Genomic DNA, 24,260 nt, shown 5'->3' with positions numbered 1-24,260 from the left:
CCCCCCGTTGTGTCTTTACAGAGGTAGGCATTGGGCAGTTTATAAGCTGAGCTCCCAAAGGACACTGTACTTTGTATTATAATACAGGTCCTCTGGGACACACGTTGACAAACTCTGCCTTCACATACCAGGCCAAACCCACTCAAGGGATGCCTCTCCAGTCTTTCTATTTTTAACTAAAAAAAAAAAAAAAAAAAAAAAAAGTCCTGAAGATACATGGATTTTCTAGGTTCCACCGCTGGAACAAATTATCAATGTGGATGGTTCAACAACTGAACAGGAAAACAACTGTCACATTACATTAATACCATAGCTGGTTTTTGTCCAAGCTATTCCCATCTCTCATCCTCTGCCCTGTACATATCACCATGCGTTGCTGATCTGGTGCGTATTAAAAGAGCAAAAATGAGGAGTTTAAGTATATGCATATTAATGTAAATAAGCAGATCCCATTTTGTGCTATAGATGTCAGCCAAAAGCAGAGAGAAACACGACTTTTGCTGCGTGTGCTCATCAAAGTTTAAAAGAAATTGAGTGTGCACTGCTCCTTCCTAAGGCAATACGGGCAGCAGATGCTGCCTCCATGCAGTAGAAGAGCCCCAGTTGTTGGCACCAAAGTAATCTCATGGGTCGTCGATTAAATAGAAGCTCGACTGGCTTTTTTTCAGTGGAAAAATGAAAAGCCGGCGGAGAAAACACCCGCGCAGGTTCCCCCGCACCCTCCGCCCCGGCCGAGCATCTCAAGTTTCCGGGCCCACCTGGGCCGGCACCCGGCGGGTGTCGACACCTCGGGGTGCCGCCGGCGGCCGGAGCCGATCGGGGCTCCGGGCGTGCCCCTGGGAGGCGGCCCGGGCAGGCACCTTTCCACCCAGCTCCCTGGGAGCGCTGGCCCCCGAGGGGCTGCTCGGGGCTCCCTATTTGGCCATGCGGCGGGCCGGGGGCGCGCTGTCCCGCGCCTGCCTTACATGGGCCGGGCGGCCGGGCTGCGCCGGGGCTGGCCGGGCTCCATTCATGGCTGCGCGGCCGCTCAATGGCGCGGAGCCGACCAAATAAGGAGAAGGTGGCTGCCCCGTCCCGCGGCGGCCCTGGACGACGCTGCCCCTCGGGGGGGGTATAAATTGGGGCGTCTCCGCCGAGCCGGCACCCAGGCTCTCCTCCGCAGCCCCCCCCGCCGCCGGTGCTGGTCTGGTGAGTACCGCGGCGGCGCCCGCAGCCCCTCGGGGCGGGCAGGGAGGGAGGGAAGGATGGGACGGGACGGGACGGGATGGGATGGGAGGGACGGGTGGGAGACACCGGCGGGCGGCGGATGCCGGTCGTGCAGGTACAGCCGCTGCTCTGCCTGCGCACCTCCCGGCTTGGCGTTATCTCTGCCGGGGACACCGCTCCGTCCCCGGCCGCCCCCCGCACAGCGCCAGCCGCCGCGGCCCGACGGGGCGCGACGCCCCGCCGCCGGGGAAGTGCTCGGGGCAGGGCCGATCTCTCCGATTTCAAACGCTTTCCCTCCCGTTTCAATCTGCGGCCTGAGAGTACCGCTAACGATGCCCTAATGAGCGTCCTGCGAGCCGGGGCGCCTTTTGAAGCGCGGAGAAGAGCGCGGCTGATGGATCCTATTTAAAGCCCTGCCCACGAACGTGGCTGAGCCATCGAGCATCCTCCCGGGACGAGTCAAACTTCCCGCTCCCGCCGCCAGCTGTCGGTGTGCCGCCGCCGCCCGTGCCCTCGGGGATGGCGGGCGGGAGGGCGCGGAGGGGCCGCCCGGGGGCTCGGCGGGGCCCGGCGGCAGCGCCGCGCTGTCCGCGGGGGTCTGAACGAGCCGCCGCGCTGTTTTGCAGGTCCGTGCCTCCCTCCGAAGATGTGTGACGACGAGGAGACCACCGCACTGGTGTGCGACAACGGCTCGGGGCTGGTCAAGGCGGGCTTTGCCGGAGACGATGCCCCCAGGGCCGTTTTCCCGTCCATCGTCGGCCGCCCGCGGCACCAGGTAAATACGGAGGGCAGGACTGGGCCAGGACAGAGCCTTCCCTCCCTCTCCAGAAGTCGCCTTCACTCCCCCCTTCCCTCCTTAGTTCTGTCCGGTCCCAAATACCCTGCCCTTCCCTCTGCTCACTGCTTGCGGTGGTACGAGTGATGCATTTCCAGTTCTCTCCAGTGCTTCCCTCAGCTCCCCTGTTGGGCCGTCCTGATCTCCTTTCTATCACTGCCTCCCTTTCTCCCAGCTATTTCTAATTCACCAACTTTCCTCTTGACTCTCCCTGCTCTCTCCTCTAATGAGCCCAAACCCAGCTTCCTACAAAGCTGCTGCCCACTCCATCCCCAAGGCCAGACCTGGTGCTAGTTCAAAGGCATCTCCATTGGCTGAATTTGCACACGATGCAGTTTGGTTAAGTCCCTTCCCACTCATCCTGTCCGATGTTTCCATTTGCTCTGCTTTGTCTGTCTCTGATCTTACCTTCTCACTGCTCTCTAAGCCAACTTTTCTCTGTTCCTGTTTCATTCTCCCTCTCTTTTGACACAGTTAGATCAGCATATAGAGAATACAGTACTTTTTCTCCTACAATTTCCTTGGTAAAAAGTTTGTAATGCTTTTTTTTTTTTTTTTTTTTACAAAAAAAACCCCACCCTAAAACATTTGCAATTTGTACTCTGTTATTGTGAATAAATTACTGCTGAGGCTCCATAGTAATAGAGTATCTTCCTGCACTAGAAGGCTCATTTCCCTCTGTATCTTCTTGTTTATAGACTCTCTATGTCTCTGTATCTTCTCCTGCTCATGATATTCTGCAGTTTACTTTCAGTCAAACTTTTGGACCAGAAAGAAGTAATTGAAAATAAGAGGTGCATTAAAAAAGGGAAAAAAACCCTTCCATTTCTGATTAAAGAAAAAAGGATTTTATGAGAAAACTTCAAATTCTGTTGACTTAATATTTTAATAATGCTAATTTCTTTTCCTAAACAACCTTTTAGTGGTGTGACTGCTTGTACCTTTCTTCAAAATATCATAGTTGACTGTGATGTAATTGTTTGGGCTCTGTGATGTTGTCTTCCTCAAATAATGCTCTTCTGTATTTTCTTCTCTTAGGGTGTTATGGTTGGTATGGGTCAAAAAGATTCCTATGTGGGTGATGAAGCTCAGAGCAAAAGAGGTATCCTTACTTTGAAATATCCCATCGAACATGGCATCATCACCAACTGGGATGATATGGAGAAGATCTGGCACCACACTTTCTACAATGAACTCCGTGTGGCCCCTGAGGAACACCCTACCTTGCTCACAGAAGCCCCCTTGAACCCTAAAGCTAATCGTGAAAAGATGACCCAGATAATGTTTGAGACCTTCAACGTACCTGCTATGTATGTGGCGATCCAGGCTGTCCTGTCCCTGTATGCCTCTGGTCGTACAACAGGTAAAATAAAAAAAATAAACAGTATTTAGATTTTTCCTTTTGGGAACCCTCCTTCCTTCTCACTCCAAATAGGGAAAAAACCCCTCATAACTCATTCAAATTTACAAAAAAAAAAAAGAAAGGCATTTTTCACTTATAGCAATTGATGATAACAGTAGCAGAAAAGCCAGTACCAAATAGTCTGTGGACAGAACAATGTGGACCTGTCTGCATTGCTTTCTGAGAGGCACTGTGGAACTAATTCTCATGCCACTTGTGATGACACAAGCGAGGAGACATTCCTGTGAAGATACTGCAGTTACACAAGTATTACACCAGTTTAAGGCTTTAAAATGCCCATTGTTGGACCAAACCCAATCACTATTGCAAATAACTTACTGCTCAGTGTAGTAGCAGTGGAAGGCTGTTCGTATGGATTAGCTTAAAACATGTAAGGGCCAGCTGTTTTATGGGAAAGTTCACAGCAAACAGGAATTTCCAGGCAAGAAAAGGCAGAAGGAATGGGCAAGATCTTTATGGCTAAAATAGAATGATGCTACTTTATAGTGCCTGAAAAATCCTATATTTGGTTGTGTTTGTTGCTGCTCACTGTGCCTAAGGGCTCTAAGTGTTTGCTAGGTGATCCCAACTGCTCTCTGACATTTCTCTCCCAGGGATTGTTCTTGATTCTGGCGATGGCGTCACCCACAATGTACCTATTTATGAAGGTTATGCTTTGCCTCATGCTATCATGCGTCTGGATCTGGCTGGTAGGGATCTGACTGACTACCTCATGAAGATCCTCACGGAGCGTGGCTATTCCTTTGTGACAACAGGTCAGTCCTTCAGCTTTGTCCTCCTCTGAAAATCCTGTCTCTCTTGGTCCATCTTCTTCCTCTATATTTTGCTTGTCCAAACCTTGATTTGATTCCTGTATATCTGCAGCTGAACGTGAGATTGTTCGTGATATCAAAGAGAAGTTGTGCTATGTTGCACTGGACTTTGAGAATGAAATGGCCACTGCTGCCTCTTCCTCCTCTCTGGAAAAGAGCTATGAACTGCCTGATGGTCAAGTGATCACAATCGGTAACGAACGTTTCCGCTGCCCTGAAACCTTATTCCAGCCATCCTTTATTGGTAAGTGTTCCCAGGAAATTCTCCTTTCAGTAGCAGGTATGAATGAATCAGAAGATCTAGAAGGTGTCCCACTCCTCTTCCTGCTTATCTAAATTTGGCACAAAATCAAACACAAATAATGAGTTAGATTGTCTGGTCCCTGTAAGCTGTGCTTAATGTGAGCTCAGCTGGGTCTTCTTGTAAGTTTTAGACCAGGTTTTAGGGTCACAATTTTTCATGATAAAATGCAGTTAGAATATCATCATGTTACAATGGAAATAATAGCTTCCAGTGCTGTATTTGTAAAGCTTACACTTGAACAGTATCCGACTGCAAGAAGAAGTAAAGTGTCTGGGAGGGGTAAAAAAATGGCATGAAGGTGTGTGTATATTTATATGCACTGCAATTGAACATTGCCGTGGTCAAGATGGCAAGCTTTGCTGTTTGTGAGTGCAGCTGACAGATATAGCAAATGCTTATGCTCTAAGTCCTGAGCAATAAATGCAGTTGTTCATCAGCTGACATCTTACTGTGGATCTAGTGTCAGCCCTTTCAGGAAGCACCTGTTAAAATTAATAAATTGGAATGCAGCCTACAAACATTTGCTTCTGGTTTCTTTTTCCCTACCACCAAGTGCTAATATCTTGGTCCATATCTTGCTTATGTCTTGCCTTGATGTTTATAAATAGACTGTGTTTTGAGTAGGCTGAAAAAGAAATGAAGTAACTATTGTCTTCTTTAGCTCTACTTCCACTGCTTTCATTGTCTTTATTGTTGTCTTTTCTATAGTCAACTAATGCTTTTTGTGAGACTCTGACATAACCTGGTACTCATGTTTTCTATTCCATATAACTGTCTCCCACTGCCATATACTAAATGAGTTTATGTTGTGTGTCTACCTCTTCTCTTACTATATATTTTGAGTATTTTTCCTTTGCACAGGCATTGTGATTCTTACCCTTTCTCACAAATAATTTTTGTTTTCTTAGCTGGTTCTGCAATTCTTTTTTTTTCTATGTTTTTCTATTATGTTGAATAATCAGTAAGTAATTTTACAACAAAAAGATCATAGCAGTACATATTAATGATGACGAGAAACGCTGAGAGTTCTCGTCATGAAGACCTCTTGTATAATTTACTGATCTACTGTCTTCTTTCTTCCTAAGGTATGGAATCCGCTGGTATTCACGAGACTACCTACAACAGTATCATGAAGTGTGATATTGATATTCGTAAGGACCTGTATGCTAACAACGTCCTCTCAGGTGGAACGACAATGTACCCTGGCATTGCTGATCGTATGCAGAAGGAAATCACTGCACTTGCTCCTAGCACTATGAAGATCAAGGTGAGGAATTTCACTCTGTACTCTAAAATGTGGGTAAGGATGAGGAAAATGTCCATATCACTAAGCTGGGATATAGGAACAACTCAAAAGTGAGATCAACAGCTGATGGACAAATGAGAAGAAATTCCATTTAATCAGCATAATTATATTGCAAGTGTTAGAAAAGAAGAAAATATGGTTATAGATTTTCTTAAGGAGTATTACATGTATTGTACCAGCTGCTGAAGATCAATACTGTTATTATAGAAAAGTTCTTTATTAAGGAAATATCTAGAGGTTTGTTACATTGGTGATGTGCGTTAGTTGTTCAGAAATGTAACTGTTCAATGAGGATTCTGTTGCTTTTCTTTATCTTAGATCATTGCCCCACCTGAGCGCAAGTACTCTGTCTGGATTGGTGGCTCCATTCTGGCATCCCTGTCCACCTTCCAGCAAATGTGGATCAGTAAACAAGAGTATGATGAAGCTGGTCCATCCATTGTCCACCGCAAGTGCTTCTAAGCGCTTTTCCCCTCAATTTACTTCCCACTCAGGATGACGACAATATGCTTCTTGGAGTCTTCTGGCAACCCTTCCTGAACTCTTCAGTCATTGTACAGTTTGTTTACACACCCGTGCAATTTATTTGTGCTTCTAATATTTATTGCTTTATAAATAAACAAGATCTGGGACTTGCAACCTACAAATGATTGTCTTTTGTTTTATTATAAGTATTCTTTGGTTAAAAAAATGAGACTAAACACCCTGGGATTTGGAAACTCCCTTCAAACATATCAATGCCTTCACTGCATGCATGTCCTTCTAAGTGATGTAGGCGTGTTAAGTCATGGTTTTCTATTAGTAAGAATTTATGCTTTATAGTTTTAATTTTGAAATGTGAAACAAAAGAAGCATCATATATCAAGGCTTACAAAAAGAGAGCCTTGAGGGTAGACGTAGTAAGTGGAACAAGTGGAAGGAAACCTCTCATGTTCACTCACTGGACTGAGAAATGTTTCTTCTGTTGCATTTATTATAACCCAAGTATTTTAATATTAATTTATTGAAAGCCAAAGCTTCTGCAAAACAATTATGTTAACACATTTAGAATGCAATCTATAACTAATTAGCTCAATCCTAAAGAATCGCACAATTGTTTTCTGTGGGCTATAAATATTTATGACAAAATATTAATTCCAGCTGACAGTTTACTCATCTTCCCCCATCTCTTCAAACCCAGAGATAAAGTGAAGCCTTTATTGCACTAATGCACAAGAATAAAACTTTTTCTATATAAACATACAATTGTTATAATCAGGATTATTTTCACATCATCGTACATATATTGCAGGCAATTTTTAATCCTTAATCTTTCCTATTCTTTGTTGCTATTTGACCCAGATACTACAATCATAAATTTCTTACTCTCTGTGAGCTTTTGTGTTCCTCACCATGACTTCTTATAACTGTGCTCTTTGGGGTTTTTTTAAAAGTAGTATCTAAAATTGATCTGGGACATTTCCCTTAAAATAATGGAACCAGTCAGTGTCATAGTTTGGACTATGCACAGACTGGAGTTCACCTAAACTTGATTTAGGAAATCAGTTAAAGGATTTATCAAGCTGTGCATGTGGTTAGTTAGGCATGTTCTCAGCTGACAGCCATTACAGATGTTTGAAAAGAATAGATTTCATGCTAATTTTATACTCAAAAATACACAACACAATAATAATAGGCAGTTTACACAGTTGCAGGGAAACTTTTTCTGTTTCTCCTCCCTATTATTTCCTGGAAAGACATTAAAACTGGCTGTTAGATGTGTTAGTTCTATTAAGCAGAACTGATTTTACTCTTTGAATATATGAAGACATATTTAGTATCTGTCTTCAGTTTGCCTGTCATTAGAAGACATTTCACTAAGATGCAATTGTAATTGCCTGCCATCGGCTTGCAATTGAAGTATTCAACTATTTCTAGATATTTTTGCTTTTGGACAAAGAAGGTGGATGGAGTTGTTAAATATAAATAAAATTTAAACATGAATATGAAAATTTACATCTTTTTAGAATTTAAACACAAATTTAAGAATTTTAAATGAACATAAAATTTAAATTTTAACAAAAATATGAAAACTTAAGCATAAATATGAAATACTTATCCTCACACTGCACAAAATATTAGTGAAATGCTGCTACAAATAGGCCTTTTCACAATACAATACAAATTAACCTGTGAATCTATTAAGGCAAAGCCAAAAACTTCCCCCATTCTTAAGAAGGTTTCCAGAGTGGGGAATCACTCTGAAGTTCGCCCCATGGAGAAATTTTGTACATTTTGAAAACATGGCAACTTTTCCAGATTTCTGACCAACACAAATTTAATTACTGCATGATGTTGTTCAGAAGCATTGTAATTTGCTAATTTGAAAGATTCGGCTGGTTCAGAAAGGTCACCTCAGGTATTAGTGCGAATTAATAGGGTGATAGTGGACATAAATTGCAACTAATTGGAGCTTAAAATGTTAGGCAAGCATGCAAAGGGTATGCTAAGTCAGATCCAGTGGATTCCTGACTGACTGGCGCTGACTGGCGGGTCAGGCGTACAGCTGGCACCACGGTCTCGGCCGTGAGCACGTGGGCATGAGGAGGGAACTGAAGGAAGCCGCTGCTTGCATGGCTGATGGAAAAATTCCTTCCACAGGCATTTTGGGGCTTGTAATTCACAGTTTATGGAAATGGATATGAACAGCAAGGATTGTGCAAAAGAGTGATATGCTTGCATATATGGAGGATATGACTAAAAAGTAGCAATGCCTTACCCTTTTTCTCTTCTTATAGCATGTTTCCAGATGTATTGAGTTTTAATGTAATACTCTCATATTTTGCCATTGAAAAAATATGTATTCACACTCAGTGCAGTGAAAACTTTAATAATTCAATGGGATGGGGATTATGATAACTATTTATTGAAGCAAAACAAGATCTTTTAAATATGGATAATACAACTGATCAATTTGATTGAGAGGGATTTGAGTGTTAGGTCACATAAACTAGGATTCCAAACACCAATAAGAGATGCCACTGTTAAAGTTTACCCTCCATTTACATCTTACAAGCCTTAATTACAGTGGTGTACATTTTGTATGGCAAATGAAGATGGTGGAATGGGCTGCAGAAATTAACTGGAGAGCACTTATGTGATAACCAGTAAAACTATTGTAGATAGTTCCTTGAAAAAGGCAAATTAAAGAAGAGCTGTACACAAACCTGGCTATGGTCATCAATCTTCACCTCTGAAACATCTCAGCTAATGAAGACATTGACATAAGTTTTGAGACTAAAGGATCACAGCTAACCTTCATTGCTCTTCCTTCTTTGGATGGAAGAAGGAAACGATGTTTAGCCAAATATATAGACTCAACACACGGAATTTGAAAAGCAGTGTGGACACATGGCAAAAACGTCTGTCTGCCACACTAAAGTGTGTCCTGTTATCTGACTTTGCAGCTGCTTGTTACTCTTTATGTAAAATGGTGTGGAAGTCATTCTGTGGAAGTCAGTCTGGTGTAATCTGTAAGCTACATGAAGAGGCTTTATTCAGTAATAAGGGCTAAAAGGTGTTAAGAAATACTAACACACATCACTAACATCTGGGACAAAATCTTACGGCCTGTTCTGGCAGCCAGAACAGCACAACTTCTGCTTTTGACTGAAGGGTATCGGGGTTTTGCCACTGTTGCCTGACCCACAGACCTTACAGAAAACTTGTAGATCGAGGAGCATGTTGGCACTTAAGGAGTATTGAGGGATAGGATTTTTGATCAGAACAGAAAGCTTGTAACATCTCTATGAAGTATGTACTAAGAATCCGAAAATCCTGAGATTCTGCTTTAAAAGACGGATTTTTTGAAAGGAAATAAGGAGATGTTTCAGAACTCACTTGTTAGTGCTTCAAGGCTCTTTCAAAAAAATTGGTAGCACAGCCATTATAAATTTGATAGAGTTGTCTACTTTGTGCTAATCTTCTCTAAAAAGGCTGGTTTAGCTAAAGCTTTAAAAAAGTCAGCCTGCGGCAAAGCACTAATATGAAAATTTTTAGCTTGAATAATTGAATTCTGTAGAGCGATAATTTTTTAATGTAGAATAAGAGGGTTTGAGACTTAAAAACATTAGGTGAGTCTAAATATATGTGACAGTCAGATTAATCTACAATAATAACACAACAATAGAAAAAAAAAACAGAGAAAACCCTCTTCTCTGCTGGTTGCATAAACTGAATACAAGGCCCAGGCAGAGACTGTTGCTTTCTTCCAGTAAGAGCTGAACCCAGTCCCACCCTGAAGCATCCTGTGACAGAAGCCTCTGTCATTATCAGGACACAAATCATTTATAAAATTGAGTGATTAATAACTCTCACTCATTACACTCAAGAAAGAAGCAATTCAGGCAGTTAGCATGCCACCAGTTACCTTTGCTTTTTCTCCTGAGGATGACTACGATTGCTGAAACTTGCACACTCAGCATATAGAAATGTTAATTACTGGAAAAATTTTATTATGTTGATATGTAATTAAAAGATGGATTTAATTTGTGATTAAGCTGTCCTGTGTGAATAATGTTGGATGAATAGAATTTAGCAAACATCAGCAAAAGTTAATATACCTGGTGGCAATCTTATTTTTCATCAGAAAGTAATAATTCACAAAATATCTGAGTTCTCCAAAATACAGGTCAGTATGCTCTCTTAGAGGAGAGGAATTGTATTTCAAGGACATTTTTTCACCATTTTCTGTCAGATGATACATATATGCAGGGGGAAAAGTGAATGTGGAATAGCATAAAGCTTTATTGACATAGATTTATGTTACACATAAACAATATAGTAAGCCTGGGAAGGTACCCGGTAAAATCCAGGTAGCAAAGCAGTAAGAAAGAGCTTAGTTTTGAGTCTGTAATCCCTCAGGTTTAGATCACCAGAAAGGCTACTGTCAGTGGCAACAAGGCCTACACGAGCTTTCATTCCAAAGGGTCCCAAATGCCTTATGTGCTGCATTGTGGCTTCCAGACATGCTTTTGCAAAAAGGCAATGCCCAAAGGGAAACTGGGGAGCTCCTGGGTGCTAGAGAGGGTCTGCAACTCCAGCTCTTCCAGGGAGAGCGGAAATCGGTGCAACTCCTGCCACGTATTCCTCCCTCTCCCCCAGCTCGCCGTCGCTGGCTGTGTCTGCCTCAGCTGAGACGGGAAAGCAAGCAGGTGAAAAATCTGGTTCATTTTGTTTTGGGGAGGAAGGGGTCTGGGCAGCACATATTGCTGGGCCAGTCGGGGTGGGGAGATCTTCCACAGCATCCAGAAGCACAAGGATTTTACAGTAGTTGCTATCAAGGAAAAAAAGATAAGTTTAGGGAATTCAAAACATATCCTCATGTTTATGTAATAGATGGGTTTTGACACTAAATTTCATGTTAATTCTTCTTTATTTTTTATTTTGATTATATAAATAATTTTCAGGACACAGGCTTCTGCCTTCAAAAGCTGTCTCTATTTTATAAAAAAACCCGCAAAAACCCCTCAAACCAAACCCAGAGTAAGGAACATTTATCTTAAGCAAGAAAAAGTTGACCACCTTGGTTATTTATTTTTTTAATTTTAACTTTTGGTTATTAAAAGTGTTTTAAAGTTAAGTGTGTGTGTGTGTGTGTGTGTGTGCACACATATGCACGTGTGCTCTGATTCTCTGGTAAGCCAGAGGGAAGAATTCTTGCAGAAATTGAAATCTCAGCAGAATTTAAAGACACATCATTGAAGAAGTCATAAAAAAAAAAAGAGCACTTCACTCCTTACTTCCCTAGCATGAGTTATGTCTTGAATTTAGCACCTAAACTGGGAGATCCTTCCTTGACAAGGAACACCACCTACAAGAAAACTTTGTTTTCCACCGGTTAAATCAAGGCCATTTCCATGGCTGTAACTTTACTTCAGGTAAAAGTTTAAAGGGAATCCTCTCCTACTCAGTCTCCTATTATAGACTAAACAGAAAACACCTTTCTTGTGCTAAACTTCTAACTTCATTATCTGATGTATTAGTTTGACAATTTGAGTGACTGATTATTGAAATTAATATCATTAACTGAGTTACTAATTCAGCATTGGTTGTGAATTCGACTTTATTAGCATACTGTTTCATTCATAATTAAAACACTGAACTCATAGCTGACAGCCTGTTTGTATATGTAGAAATGTGAGTTGTGAAAAATACAATCTGTGGTTTTAGTCTTATAAATGTTTAATGATTTCTTTGATCCGTATTTAAAAAGCCATATATATATATCTGCAGGAATGGATATATAGGAGGTATTTAATGTATATTATGGCTTACCAAATGTTGCAATCCATTACAAGATACTACAAAATGCCCAGATATACTTTCAAATTTTAATGTAGGGTATTGTAAAAACCAAAACCTTTAATGTGTGACAAAACCTTTAATATGTGATGAAGAGGTTTACAAAAATGGTCTTAGGCCTTACTAGTCTTACTGGTGTGGAATTCTTTTTAGATTTATTTTTAATTGAATTGGAGCTCTCTTGTGCAGGTCAGCGCTGTATTGCAACTGGACAAACTGCAGTAATGCAGTAGCTTTTGATCTTTTACCCATATATTTTGGCACCTAAATTGAATGGACTTTGAAAGAGACTTACATGGAACTGATATCTTCACTTGACATAGGAAAATGAGTGATGATGTTGTTGCTGGTGATAGTCACTCTTGCATTTGGTTCTGGGTTCTCCAAAGTGTTCGCTGTAAGAATATATATATATATATATTTATATATAATTATACATATGTGTGTATATACATATATATGCATACAAATATTTTCCCTAAGTCTTCTCTTTAAAGTTGCAATGGAAGAGCATCCCTGACTTGGCAACAAGTTTCAGAGACCACATCTGTATGACACAGAATATGACTATCCCCCCTAGAAAATTAGAATAGTTGCATTTGGAAGGGCAAATATTTCATGTCAGAAATATCACAGAGATATTTCACTAAGACAAAACTGTGGATATTTTGTAGTCTGGTTTCTAAGACAGAAGTTAATTTCTGATTTAGTCTTCTGCTCAAGGGAAAACCTCAGAACTTTGGAATTTTGAGAAAAGATCAGAACTGAAGTGTTTTTAGAGATAACGTGAAATACTCTTTCCTTCTTACAACCTACAGACAAAGTGCCACAGAGGTATGTTCTTCAGACGTAGCCTGAATACATCACGTACTGCTGAAAGTGTAAAAACTGCCCAAAGTCATGTAGACAATAAGTTTGCAATGTTTGATGTAACATCTATAACAATAGTTTTGTAGACTTTTCCTTTCTGATCAAACATAACATCAGCTGTTGTCACCAACTGGGGGGGGACAAATTTGCTTCTGCCTTTCTAGAGACTATGAATTCTGCCCACTGTACTGGCACCTAACAGAAATAGGAAACTAGCCTCTGACTTTATTTTGTAAATAAACAGCATATGAAATTGTTGGGAATAGTATCTTCCTTCTGCCAAAAGGCATACAAGGTTTCCTTTGCCCATTCTGTCCATATATATATATATATATTATACAAAGCAAACATATTGTCATTTAAAATGCTAAAAAGACTGTTTCTTTTATAAGTAATAATACAGAGATGGTGATTGTGCAATCTCCAAATAGGGTCGTGTGGTGACAGAGAGACAGTGGGTGCTATTAAAAGCTTGACATTTATCATTCACAGTGGTTAAATTTGTCATGGTATTTGTGGCATTTGCCAATCTAAGTATAGAGAATGCCACAAATGCCACAGAACAGATAAATACTGCCGTGCAAAAACCAGCAAACTGCTGGTGCTGTTTTGCTAAACCTATAGTGCTCTGTGTTCTGGAAATGCATTGCAGGTGCTGTTGGCTAGGATTTTCTGAGTATGGAAAAGAAAAAAAAAGTTTGTTATGCTTTTCTTTTCCTTTATCTTGCCTATTAGAAATCAAAAAGTCTTTTTGTATAGGAAATATTTCTTCATGTCCATCTGTAGCAATGGAGACCCTATCAGAGTTTGAGTGTCCTAAAGGTAATAAAAACCAGACCATAGCACATCGTTCACACAGACAAAATGGAGCCTGTCCAGTACATGAAGGTTAGGGAATGTTCCACTGGAAAACATGCCATGTATCTTGTGATAAACAACCCACTGTGCAAGTCCTGTTGGAAGAAATGGCTTTTCAAGCAGAAAGTTGTTCTCTAGGACATAATTTAAGAACTCTAGAACTCTGTTTAAATCCTGAAGGACAGAATAGACATAATCAATCACATTGTACGCTTACTCTGAGACACACAGAAAAATCATCATTACTTTCTTTGCAATAGCTGCAGAAAAGTCATTAAGATAACAAAGGGCATAATGGAACTGTTTTTTTCTTCACTTAAACCAACTTGAATGGTGGTAGAGGAGATAAAGGCTTTGCCATTGCTTTACAGTGTTGGGTTTTTGGAGTCTAGGCACCCAAATCCTATTTGTACCTTGGAAAAATATTGTTTCTTGACTTCTTTTCACCAGGTTCATAGGGTGAGCATGAAATGGACAGCTGCCCTCAAGTCTCACCTGCAGGCGCAGTTCTGTCCCTGCTTGACTGGAGAAGGTGCTGTGGTGTTAGAGCACCCATTCTCATAGGTGTTAAATTGTGTAAAGTGTCTTTTGCTACAGCTTAAGAAAGCGTAGCAAAAAGTTGAAAGAATGTGGCCATTGTTGTGACCGAGTTATTCATCTTTGGCAATGATGTGCACTTGATCCCTTAATGGGATTCTACCCTTGTAGGACAGACCTAAGACTAGAGTTAGATAATTTCCCTGTCATGGAGATGTTGAGATTGGCTATTCGATTATCTCTTAAGTTTTTGAATGCATCTGATTACAGCAGATGGCACTGAAGAGTATATAAAGAAATTCCTGGGCTATGGACAAAATGTGAGTGTTACAAGTCAGTCCTGCTGTCAGTCTTCACATTCATTTGGCATACGTTCTGCCCCAAATCCCCTGCTCTTTCCACAAACACAGTTTGCCTGGTGAAAGTAATGGAGGGAAGTACGCTAGGGAAACAGGGTATTGCATCCAACTTCAGTCATTTCTGTAATCATTTAAAATTTACCCAAATCATAGGTAAGTTGACCTCTTTAAAAAGCTCTTGAAGAGTGGAATGTATTTTGCTTCAATGAGTATCATTTCTGAAGATTAGAACTTCAGATATAACTTAAATGTAGAACAAAAATGCTGCACTATATTCTTAGGGCCATTAAAAAACATAAATAAAATAATTAAGGGTCAAATTCTCAGCTCAGATAAATCAGAACACTACTCTTGTTTTGAAGCCAGTGATACTAGTAGGAATGTCTAAAGTACATGAGGGTATTGCTATTTTCCTAAATAGATTTTTCTTTTTTTTTCCTTCCCATGCTATAAATCTCCCATGTGTACTTCTAATTAAATATTGAATATAGTGGCTGAAAAGACTCAAGTGGAGACATTTAGGTTTGTCTTTGTGAAAGGGCACTTAGTGTGGGTTTTAAAAATTGTGCATCTTGGGTTAGATTCTAGTGCAACTTGCTGCAGGTGCTGAGAGTTAACTTAAATGCTGGTGTGTGCAGCTTTTGAATTGTTTATTATGCCTCCCAAAATGCTGGAGGTTTTATGTCTTAAAAGCAGCTGTATATCTGTGAATGAATTAAAAAAATCTTTTATTAATTCTTTCGATATATTCATTTGATATTTTTCTCTGACCAACCCTCCCAGTGATTGGGAAGGGCCACTTTATTGGGAAGGGCTAATCAGAAGAGGAGAGACCTTACAAAAGGGGAAACTCAGTCCTTGTTCTCTGCTTGAGGATGTTTCTGTCATCAAAGCACAGGTAGGAGGCTTGCCACCCAATTTAATCTAGCTTGTTGGCCACACTATCTTTCACAGTGAAACATGCTGTATTAAGTGTATTTTCCATTCAACAGGAGCTCTGCCCGCACGGTGTGTATGACTCATCCACCTGTCTAGTTGGTGTTCATTGGATTAATTGATCTATCTTTGAGCTCGTGTTTTCTCTCATGCCTTGTTTGCCTTTGTGGCAGTCATATTTGGATTTCACACATTCATTTTTGCTGTACGTACCACCTTCAAGCCCAAGGAACAGTTTGCACTGACATCTCAGGTAGCGTGACACTGGACTTTGATACCTAACTAGTTGGTGTAATTAAGCTAAATATGCTTCACAAATATTAATTAAAGCCCTATGGGGACTTGGCTGTCATTTCTTTTCTCTCCCTCACTGCACTAGCTTTCCTGTAAGTCTTTTCTCTTTATAATACAATTTCTGCCCCAAAGCAGATCCTTCACTCCAAGGAAATATATGAAATAATGAAATTATTTCAAACAGCACTAATAAAACAAATCAGACCAGTAACGTATCCATATCTTTTTGACATACTACTTATTGACATAGTTTTTAAACAGGTCAAGTCTTTAAGTGCTTATCAGCAAATATTTCAAGTCACTTGCCTGTTTTTTGTCTACTGAGACTATAGGATGGATATACCTATATGGTGAAATCAGGGCTGGAAATCTACTGATTTCTGTTCCTCAACATCAGAAGAGGTCTGGTTTTGAGAAAACACTGGATAGCTGCGTCTCAATGCGAGGCCTTGAAATTCCTGTCTGAAAATGCTCTGTGCACGTGTGTGTAATTTTCATCTATTTTACCCATGCCCAAATCTTTATTAAATCTGAAGCTTAGGGTCCTGGTCCTTCTGTTTTGTGGATTCACTGTAACCCATCTTTTCTTTGTAGGCAGAGTGAAGCCTCTGAAATGAGCCAAGTTCTCCACAGACTCGTTCTTAGAAGTCTTCACAAGAAAACCTGTGTTTCATCGTGGCTCTGTGCTGAAGAAGGAAAATGAGAGATCCTTAACAACCTGAAAAACAGAAAATGTAGATAAAACCTGATGTATTTGCAGTAAATCTTATGAATTGACACAAAATAATAGTTGATAAAATTGTACACATAAAATATTTACCCACTTGCATGTAAGCGTAAATATATGACACTGTTCTCACTCTGATGTAGCCTTTGAAGTTCCATTGACAGACATTTTAAATGACAAATTCTACAGTTCATGGTCTGTATTAGGTGTTCAGCCAGGCAGGAGGTGGGTAATGGAGCCTCTCGGTTTCCCTTTGATCCCCAGCTAGGTGGGGAGCTGGGCAAGCACCAGCGGGAAAGGTATCCAGGGGCGACCCAAACAGCTGCCCGGCGCTGTCGTTGGTGTGACACCAGGCCCCCAGACCGCCTTGGAACGTCCTAAAGGAGATGTGGATCGGATGAAGGCAGATACATCTTTCCACGCTGTTTCCCACTCAGTTGGACAGACACAGCTTTAGATTAGAGGAAATCATGGAGTAAGGTACCATGAAAATTTTGTTTCTTTCTTTTTTTTTTTTTCCCCCTCTTTTTTTTCTGTAAATCATTGATAGTTTGGTTATGTTTCTCACAGGAAAACAGTCCCCACTTTCTTACAGGAAAGTGTGAAAGAGGTTGCAAACAGCTACAAAGCAGTGTTTCTAAATCTAAAATACAAAGTAAATATCTGGTTAAAATGAGGACAGATTTGCATAGGATGTGTGCAAATCAATGCCGCCCTTGAGCAACTCTGACCTATGTGAGAAATTATGTGGGTTTCACTGTTATCTAGAAAAATAAACTGCAACTTCCAGTACCATAGCAACATTACACATAATGCTGGTTTGTCTCTTTCTTAAGAGCACAGAAATAAATCATGTACAACTGTAGGTGTTCTACAATGTTTTATGAATGATTGACTGTATCTTTTTCTCTTGCTGTGTCACAAATTATTTCCTGCAGCATGGTAAAAAATACATTATCTGTAATAGATTCTGGAAAATGTAGTTATGAATTGAGTATTTCACAACATGAAATTTTTTGCAAAATTTATAGGTAACCACTTCAATTTTCTGTGGGATAAAAGAAATTGAGTTCTGTAATCACAGCTTTAAAAAACTCAGGGCTTTTGATTCATAAAAAATTTTTATATTCCAAATTTGATTTCCCTCCATTTTGGAACAGAAACATTACAAAAATTTAATTAAATGTTCATCCTGGAAAACTTTTTGTTTAGGAAAGAGTAACAAATGGTGTTCTGAAAACAAAGGATGCTCTGCAGCATCTGAGCAGATGTTGTTTGTTACTAACAGTTGTGGAACTCACAAAAATGCCAGTTTAAATCACCACCTGTGAAACTCCAGATGTGCATGATTGGGATGGGTCTGGGAAACTATTCTGGGTCTATGAATCAGTATTTTCCAGTGCAAGTGTGTAGATCTAGACTAGACTAAAGATTCTAAACAAAAAAATTGACACTCTTGAATGTTTATAAAACTTAAATTCACTTGCAGATTATTTTTTTTTACTATTCTACAAAATATGTCAGATTCTTCTCTCAAACCCATTACTGTATATTCTTGATCCACATGTACTAATGTGACTGGAAAGATAACTCCATAGTTTTTACCTAGGGCCTTACCTGGGACAAAGTCTAAAATCACATTTAAATTTAAATATATTCTCCCCATATATGCCCTTTAATAATCTCATAAAATAGGATTCCTACAGAATAGGAGTTCCTATGGAATTCTTTATTAAATATTATTTCATATTTCTTTTTGAAGTCTGTAAACAAGTAGACATTAATTATAAAACACATACATAAATACATGCACTTGCACACACATGCCTCTGTGTGTGTATGTATTTATACCTTATATATCTGTAATGGATTTCATATCAAATATATTTCACACATTTTTATTGTAACTGTAGAATCTTTGAATCACAGGAGGATAAAAAACCGCTCTGCATTTCTTACTGAGCTTCCGCTTTTCACTCCCATTCACTGACATAGTTTACTTTCAAATCAATCACTTGACTGCCCTAGTTATTTCAAGGGATTGTTTCAGCCTGGCCTCTGAAGGGATGCTTTAATGTAATGTGAATTCCCTTCTGAGACGGGTGAGATGGGGAGGGAGACGAGGAGAGTGAGGGGCACCAGGAATACTGAAGACATATGGTGGTGTAACAATCAAAACAAAGGAAAGCAACTCTGCCGTAAATCACGTCACTGAACTGAAAGCAGCTGGGAGTACAGGGATTCAGCGTTTGGATGAAGACAAATGTGGACAAGGCAAAGCAAACCAGTACGTCTGAAAAAAATGCTTGATGTAATGCATTCATACTGAAATACTGAAGCATGTTTTCTCATAATTTTTTTTTTTTTTTTTTTGCTATGGAATACAAGAAGCATCAAAATGCTGCTTAGAGTTCCAATATAGAAGACTCTCTTCTTATTATTTAGTCTTATTTTTTGCAGTTCTTGGTATTCTGAAGCACTCACTAACTTTCTCATCATTACTATTCTGCTATTAGAGATTTAAAAATGTTCTGGTGTAAATAAGGTCCTAAGAGTTTTTGAATTCTGGCTCCACTAAAGTCAGTGGGAATTGCTATTAGTACCATAAAAATTGACTACCATTGGATGGACATGTTATGATATAAATTAAAAATAAATTTATTTTATATTTTTTTAAAAAATATATTATTATCATTAAGTTTAACTGTTTCTTCCAATTGCAAGTTATAACTCCTTTTGCTTTGTAAAGAAAAGAAGAAAGTAAGGTTTGTCAAACTGAGTCTCACCAATATTCTGTATTGGTTCTGGCATAGTGGCTGCATAAATGTCTGGTATTTTACCATAATGGACTAATCAGTTATACAGGGGTGCATATCTTCTGGAATACATATCTTTGAAAGAATAGGCTCTAGGAAAAAAAGGCAAGTTTTAATCAATGAAAGATGATTTTCATTCCCATATTGAGTTTATTGTTGTCTTAGTATGTGGATAGTTCTTTGCATGTCTACAATGCATATTGAGGTACTAAATCTGATTGTATGGAATTCTTCATACTCTTCCTTGTCCAAGGTATTTTTGAAAGGCTCTTTCTGTAGTGGGTATGGAACCTTAAAGTAGAGTATAATGGGGATCCACATAAGATTTGCTCACAAATTTACACTTAAGCAATCATACTCCACGAAGCTGCATTAATGGATGCTTTAGCAGAATGTGAGTGGTCTTTTGAGACTGGTGAAAGCCTGAAGGGAAGATGAAGAGACTGGCAGCAGATGATCTGGTCCCTGGAATATTTTACTACTTTTGTACTTCTTTCCAGAGCCTGTCAATTCATAAGGATTTGATTCAATGATTTTTTCATTCTTCTAGCAGCCTGTCTGCAAATAAATTATAGTTTACTCTCCGGAGTTTGCAAGAAGTGCATGCCCTGCTGCACTGGGAGCTGTACATATGCCAGAAATATATGCAACTGTTTTCCAATGTATATGTCCAAATTATTTCCAAGGAAATCGATTTGAGCTGTTAATTTGTACATGAGAAGGTCCTTGTGGACAGCTACAAGACCCCCATGAAACATTAGTGATTTTGTCTGTCAGGGAATAAAATAATGTGTAACTAGAAAAGTACGATAGTTAAAATTTGTTTTCTAGTTAAAGCATTTACATTTAGATATTTTAAATTCTCTTAGTTCAAAATGTTGTGGAATATTTACTTAATACCTGCCCCCCTCATGAATATTTCTTATACTACCACCCAGGCAAGAACAGTTATGGAAATTCAACATGACTTACAAGCCCTCAGTTAAAAAGCTAATGAATCTTCATAGATTTACTCCTTCTTTACTGATAACTTTCATTAATTTGCCAAAGAACTTTCCATTTATAGTAATCTTCAGTTGCAGATATGAACCCATGATGCATAATAGTGTCTTAATATTAGGATAACAGTATTTTGTCTGTTTTTGCGCTACTGAAAGACCTGAATTGGGTGCACTCGACACCTTGCTATTCTCAAGCATGAAGTGTGTGAGTGCGGGCTGTATTCCATCCTCACAAGAAGGAGCACAAGCGCTTGCCCTGCCGTTGACAGTTTTGACACAAACACTGTTGACTAGATCTGAAGAGTGTGCTACCTATTTCTTGGCAGCAAAATGACACTGTTCTTGAAATGTTGCTTTCTCTTGTGAAGGGCTGAGGTCATTAGTACATCCAGATCTCGTACCTTTTGGGAAGTCTTTACTTTTCAAACTGTAGGAAAAATGCACTTTCTGTGGTGTGAAACACTAGAGTTGTCTTTTGAAGGAATTTCATTTAAGAAAAAAAAAACACAGGGAGGGATTTCTTATTAAGATGCACATAGCAACTGACTGCAGCTGGGATTGTACTCATACAGTGGGGGGAGAAAGTAGGCACAAATGCTCATTTTAATGAGAGAGAAAGTGTAGGTGGGAGCAGATGACCTAGATGATTTTATGAATAAAAGATATAATCTGATGTAATCATTTCATTAATACACACATGGCACCAAATGAAAACAGAGCATAGCAGATGGCTATGAGAGGTCTTTAAAAGGCATTTTCTGTTTAGTAGCTAATGACTTAGATTTCATGGACTACACCACATACTATCAAACAGGAAGCACTCATCGTGTCAGTCTTCCAAAGAAAGTTCTACGGCTTTATGAAAGCAATGCTGATAAATATCTTTTTTGTGACACTAGCTAGAAAATGCAGTCACAAAGCAGATATGGGGCAACATGTTTCACAAAAACTTCTAAAAGAAAAACCCATTATTTTCTTTAGCTTACGATTTTTAATTAAAAGCTCTTTCTTTGCTCCCAGTTTACTACAAGTGGTGGAAACAGTGGTTTGCAATATAATAATGAAATACAGTCATTTGTCATGCAGTTTTGGAATCTAAATATGACATTTATTTATTTTTCTGTTATTATGGATCCACTGAGAGCAACTAAAAAAAATAATCAAGGAAAATTGTTGGTATGGTAGTAAAAATATGTAGATTAATTTTAAAATAAAATCCTTGGAATAAATTTAGGGTTAATATATATCCTTAAGAGGAGGTAGTATGGGGGGAAGGCTTGTAAGATCTGGATTTTTTTTTACACTAGTTCACCTCAGCATAGAAAATAAGGAAGCAGGGGAATACCGTGGTTTAGCACACTCTCCGACGGTGGGTATGGCACTAACCGTGGGGCTTCTTCATCATGCCATCCAGTCATGCCATCCACGTCCAGGCTGCGGGGGCTCTGACAGGAGAGCCAAATATGTCAGCTCTGCTCCCAGTGTGATCCACTCCCTACTTGAGGAATGTGCAGCCTGCGAGATTTGACTGCTCTCCAGACCCTTTACAAAACCTGATCAGGGCAAAAGGGCTGGATTTCTTAGAGAGAATCTGGCCTACGGCTTCTTAGAGACAGATTAACCTCAGTTTGGCATCAAACTGAGGACACATACAGGCTCGTTCTTCAGACCTAATCCAAGATCAACTCAGTCTATATTATTTTATCACAAATTAATGTTGCGGCAGTGGCATCTTTGAGCAGATGCAGACTCTGAAGTTTTCTTTCTGCAAAGCTTGTTTGAACTCACACTAGGAACAACAGAGTTTATTCTGAATTTTGTCTGTGGAGGAATACTCAACCTCTTCAAATGCAAAGCAAAACAAACAAAAATACATCCTCCCACCCAAAAGCCTATGTGTGGAGTGGGAAGCTGATTTTTTTTCCTTTGTATGCAACTGATAAAAAATATTGAACAGGACAAGCCTGGCCCTGCTGCAAACTGGTATTGCTGCTTCATTAGGAAATGGTTCTTTGTAAGCTGGGAGAAATAAAGCTTTGTTAATCCTGAATGCTTGTGAATGAAATGTAGCATGGTTTTCTAATGTGAATACCATACACCGTGCAATATACACCCACAGCATACTTGGCAGATTGCTGCTCTGCGAATCCTGGCTTTACCACAGACTGAAGCATTCAGGGGAATGGTGTAAAACCTAAGATGAACCTTTAGAAGCTGAAAATCTTCTTATGTCTACAACTCTCTGTTACAATCATGACTATACATAGTCTGAGCACTTTGTGATTTAGACAATTTGTCAGGTAAGTCCACAGGTTGCTGCTATACACGATAATGGAAATGCAAAAATTACATTCTTCATGCACCTTTCACTGTTGCACTAAACACTCAGAGAACATCATGTTGCTTCTTATTACTCCTATTTTGACAAGTCAGGGCTCAGGTTAAGGACATCAATTCATAGTTCTAGAAATTGTACATGTAAGTTTGAGAGGTATCAAACTCCTTTGAGTTTTCCAGTCACTTAAAATATGTTAGCATCATGAAAGAGACTCTTGTGCTGAAATATTTTTTTTTCCTAAACTCACTAAGACCTGAAGCTCAGTGAACTTTCTCAAGACTAAGGCCTTGTATCCTGCATGTGAATATGGTTTGGGGGGGGGGGGGGGGGGGGGGGCATATGAGGTTACTGTTAAAAAGGAGTGGTCAGATATTTTGGAATGAGAAGCAAATCCTGTAAGAGCAGGCCTGAAAATGTTTAACTTTAAACCATATTTAAATCAAAAGCAATTTCATAACAGTGCTTACATGTTTGTAGCATTCATTTATGGTATTTGCTCTCCATGTCTCCACAGCTGGGCTGTCAGCAGTGACTAGAACTCATCACACACAGCAAACACTGACTAACTATTCATTAATAGGCCTGTGTTTGATACGATCAGAATTTAATTCCCTTTTATTTACTGATTCTAAAAGCTCAGATAAGTGGGTTTTCTATCCCAGTGCCAGAGAACAGCTTTCCTTTGTAGAAATTCTTATATTTGTCTATGAATCAAAATCTCTCCTCTTCTCAGTAATTTCAATCACAAGCTTTCCCTCTCTGTTTGGCTTGCTAAATAGGATTATAATCATTAGCTTCTTAGCATATTCCCTGCCCTCTCTCCTTCTATACGTGCATTACTGCTGCCTTTACTGCTTTGATTTCTCTCATTTTCTGATCCATCTCCAAACAGATACTTTGTGGTCCATAAGAGACACTCAGTTGTCAGGGCAGTTGGATAGATACCTCAGTCCTCTTAACAGAAAAAACAACCTCTTCTTTTTAGTTATGGTGTTGCTGCAGCAGCAGGTTTTATGAACTACAGATAAAAAAAAAAACCAAATGCAGGAATTGTGAGAACCAGCTTTCAAGAAGAATGCAGTCAGATTTTAAGGAAAAACAGTAATTATTTGGTCTTCCCAGTAATTCCCAACAGTGTGGGAAGGAAACAATCCCGATTATTGAATGCTTCTTCACAGACTCTTGATTGGGAGAGAAGAAAAATCTACCAACTTCTGTGCAGAGGTATTCATTGATCTCCTCTTTTTTGATACTTTCCTAATTCAAAGCTTTGGGGATCCAGTCAGGCAACTGACC

At 39.6% G+C, this 24,260-nt stretch overlaps 1 protein-coding gene across 1 annotated transcript; it reads left to right on the top strand.

The window, feature by feature from the left end:
• The first annotated feature begins 1,089 nt into the window (after positions 1-1,089).
• ACTC1 (actin alpha cardiac muscle 1) lies at positions 1,090-6,533 on the top strand. Its single transcript, XM_075754076.1, has 7 exons — positions 1,090-1,188; positions 1,833-1,981; positions 3,080-3,404; positions 4,058-4,219; positions 4,329-4,520; positions 5,666-5,847; positions 6,205-6,533. Exons 2-7 carry the CDS (start codon positions 1,853-1,855, stop codon positions 6,346-6,348), a joined length of 1,134 nt encoding a protein of 377 aa, XP_075610191.1. The 5' UTR covers positions 1,090-1,188; positions 1,833-1,852; the 3' UTR covers positions 6,349-6,533.
• The last annotated feature ends 17,727 nt before the right edge of the window (positions 6,534-24,260 follow it).

This window comes from Balearica regulorum, chromosome 5 (genome assembly GCF_011004875.1).
Source record: "Balearica regulorum gibbericeps isolate bBalReg1 chromosome 5, bBalReg1.pri, whole genome shotgun sequence".
Taxonomy (NCBI): Eukaryota; Metazoa; Chordata; class Aves; order Gruiformes; family Gruidae; genus Balearica; species Balearica regulorum.
This window is presented reverse-complemented; position numbering and strand designations above follow the sequence as displayed.